Source organism: Austrofundulus limnaeus, unplaced genomic scaffold (genome assembly GCF_001266775.1).
Source record: "Austrofundulus limnaeus strain Quisiro unplaced genomic scaffold, Austrofundulus_limnaeus-1.0 Scaffold612, whole genome shotgun sequence".
In the NCBI taxonomy this organism is placed as follows: Eukaryota; Metazoa; Chordata; class Actinopteri; order Cyprinodontiformes; family Rivulidae; genus Austrofundulus; species Austrofundulus limnaeus.
The window spans coordinates 160,978-163,992 of record NW_013953014.1 but is presented as its reverse complement, the minus strand read 5'-3'; the positions used below and the strand labels follow the sequence as shown (position 1 = coordinate 163,992).

Genomic DNA, 3,015 nt, shown 5'->3' with positions numbered 1-3,015 from the left:
CACACACACACACACACACACACACACACACACACACACACACACACACTTCAGCAGAGGCCACGCCTCCAGCAAGAATCACTTCTCTATGGCCGCAAGTCCAGACCCTCGTACGAAGCAAAGTGAAGGACAGGGTCTGGTTTTTACCAGGCTAGATTTCTGGTGGTCAGTAAAAGCTCTTATTCGCGTACCTCCTCCATCTCTGCCAACTCCTCTTTAACTTGGATCTCGATGACGTTCTGATCGCCGTCAGGATGGTCAGAGTCCATTTTGCTCATCTGCTCAGTCTGTGAGACGTCGTCCTCCTCCTCCTCCTCCTCCTCCACCACGGTCTCCTCCGTTCCAAGAGCAATGCCCGAGTTGAGGATGGCCTGGCAGATGAGGTTGTCACCTGCTGCTGCGGCAGCGGCAAGAACTTCCGCCTGAGACTGCTCCACCACCACCTGACCCGACCAAAGCAAGAGGTTACAGCAACACTTTGGACAGAAGAAAACAAGGGGACTTGCTTTATTCATGTATGATACGACCCCTCCTTTTTTGAGCTTAAAAGCATAAAAAATTTAATCTTCAAACTACCTCCAATTTCATACAGACTTCAAGATTTTTCAGCCTTTGCAGTCTTTATATATCAGTAAATGATCATTGGACTGTTCATTTTATTTTAACAACATATGTACTAAAAGCTATTTTGACAACAAATATACAGTATATCAGCTGTAGCAGCATCATGTGAATTCTGGCATTTTACACATAGTCCACCAGGAGGCGCCAACACAAAAGTCAGAGACTTCACATGAGATTTGGGCCATCTTCTGGGGGAAAAGCAGATTACTTCCTACTCGTGAGCGCCCCCTCTGGTGGGGAAACTTTTTTTTTCAGGGATACAAACTTTTTCTGAACACCGGTAGATGGCAGCCATTACAGATGAACATGTGTTTGTTGTTGTTCGAGGAGCGGCTCGGTGACATGCTAATGTCATTAGTTCACTGTCATTACTAAGGTGCAGGACTGCTTTTCCCCCTTTTTTTCACATCATGTCATCTGCCTGGATCTGTTAATATCTCGCTCTGAAGCACGGAGGAGTCTCAGAGGTAAGCTCGTTTCAACTGCTTTTACGGCACAGTCTCATTTCTGGACTCATGCATTTTGTGAATGAAGCTGATATTTCAGTTAAAATACATAAGTAAAAATATTTATCCGAGTATAGTACTACCCCCCCCCCCACCACAAATTTATGGATGATTTTATGGATTTAATTTTACTTATTACACTTGAATAAATACGGTACATAGCACCGCCTCACCTGTTGCTCCTGTGTTGCTCCATCCACCTCCACTGTGAAGTGCACCTGCCGCAGGACCTCTTGGGAAGCGGCGTCCACGACGCTGACGACGGCAGTCTGAGCCTCCGCCATCTCCTGCTCCTCAGGCTGCTGCTCCACAACTACCACCTCCTGCTGGGCTGCCGCCGCGGCTCGATCAGCGCCCACGCCTGGAAGGTTGGCACCAACTTCGATTTAAATTGGTATGACAAATCCAGTTTTGATTGGGAAAAAAAAGTAAACATTAAAAAAATATACGATCTAACCTTTCTGCACTCCATCCTTGCTGACCAATATTTCTTTGTACTGGACGAAACGAATCTTCTCCGTGCATGGAGTCAGAGCTTTTAGATGTCTGGTGAGGGCTCCAGATTCTCTGAAGGACTGCCCACACAGGGTACATCTGTACGGCCGCTCATCTGCAAGAAGGCAGGGGAAAAAAAGGATTAATTTTTGGAGACACGCGTGCATCTGAGTCACGCGTACCGGCGGCGTGTGACGCACCGGTGTGACGGCGGTTGTGACGAATCAGGGAGCCTTTGGTGCGAAAGGAAGTCGAGCAAAGTTCACATGAGAAGTTCTTCTGGTCACTGTGAGTTTTCATGTGAGTTCTCAAGATGTTTGTCTGTGGTGGAAAACGTACAGACCGTTACCGCTCGGGCAAAATTAGAAGCAGTTCCAGCTGACTCACTCACATCCTCTAAGTGAATGCACAACACAGATGTATCTGCTCACGGTTTTAAATGTCTTTTCACAAAGGCGGCAAATGTAGCGTCCCTCTTGATTGACTTTGTAAGGTGGTCTGTCACCGTCAGCCCCATCAGAGGCAAATCCAACACTTGGATCAGACTGCTCAGAAACTTTAACTGGGAGGACTTTCTTCCTGTGACCTCGACCCAACGGAGTTCCGCTTTCATCTGGGTTGAAACAAAAAAAGAGCTTTTGGTCGAAAATTAAATACGTATACCTCACAGCAGAAAAAAGAAGACTTGAGATAAATCATAAACCAATAAATCATAAATTTAGTGTGCATACAGAACAGGTTTCAGAAAAATACTGAACAGAAAAATCATTCTGTGGAGAATTTCTTATCCAATTGATACAAGAACTCAGTTTGGGTAATTACAAAACTAAATCTCAATACTCTAATATTTTTCTATTGTTAGTTTATAGTGTAAATATTGATTCAACACTCACAATATTTTTTTCCTGTTTTTTTTTTCCTTTACAGTGTTTGTAATCGCTCTACTTTGTGTACAATTTTTTCCTCTTTATTTGCAAGTATTTTTCCATAGGAAGACATCAAGACATTTTCAATCCTTTTAAAATCACAGCTCTATTTGGATAACTGCTCCATTTTTGTCTTTAGGCTAAATTTAGTTTTTAGCTTCTGTTCCACTATCGTTAGATTTCAGATAGCTGTTTGCTACTTTTTGCTACTCTTAGCTTTTAGCAAATCCTTTGTTACTTTAAGATAACAATTTCATACTTATACCTTAGCTCAGGGGTGGGCAATCCTGGTCCTGGAGGGCCACAGCCCTACATGTTTTACATGTTTTCTGCTCCAACACACCTGATTCAGTCACTGAACTACCTCTTCCAAATTCTGTAGTATGGAGGACCGACACTGACATAATTAAAATTAAAAGCAGAAATAGATAAATGAACCTTTAAATAAATAAATACATTTGAAA

At 43.3% G+C, this 3,015-nt stretch overlaps 1 protein-coding gene across 2 annotated transcripts in view; it reads right to left on the bottom strand.

The window, feature by feature from the left end:
- Positions 1-3,015, bottom strand: part of e4f1 (E4F transcription factor 1) — a 10,143-nt gene that overhangs the window by 5,333 nt on the left and 1,795 nt on the right. Inside the window, exons 4-8 of one of the 2 annotated variants that reach the window (XM_014027059.1) lie at positions 2,057-2,238; positions 1,826-1,946; positions 1,588-1,740; positions 1,304-1,491; positions 192-443 (exon numbers count right to left, since the gene is read on the bottom strand). In XM_014027059.1, coding sequence (XP_013882513.1) covers positions 192-443; positions 1,304-1,491; positions 1,588-1,740; positions 1,826-1,946; positions 2,057-2,238 — 896 coding nt within the window. Of the gene's footprint in view, positions 1-191; positions 444-1,303; positions 1,510-1,587; positions 1,741-1,825; positions 1,947-2,056; positions 2,239-3,015 lie in introns of both variants that reach the window. The other variant, XM_014027058.1, reaches the window with a different exon arrangement.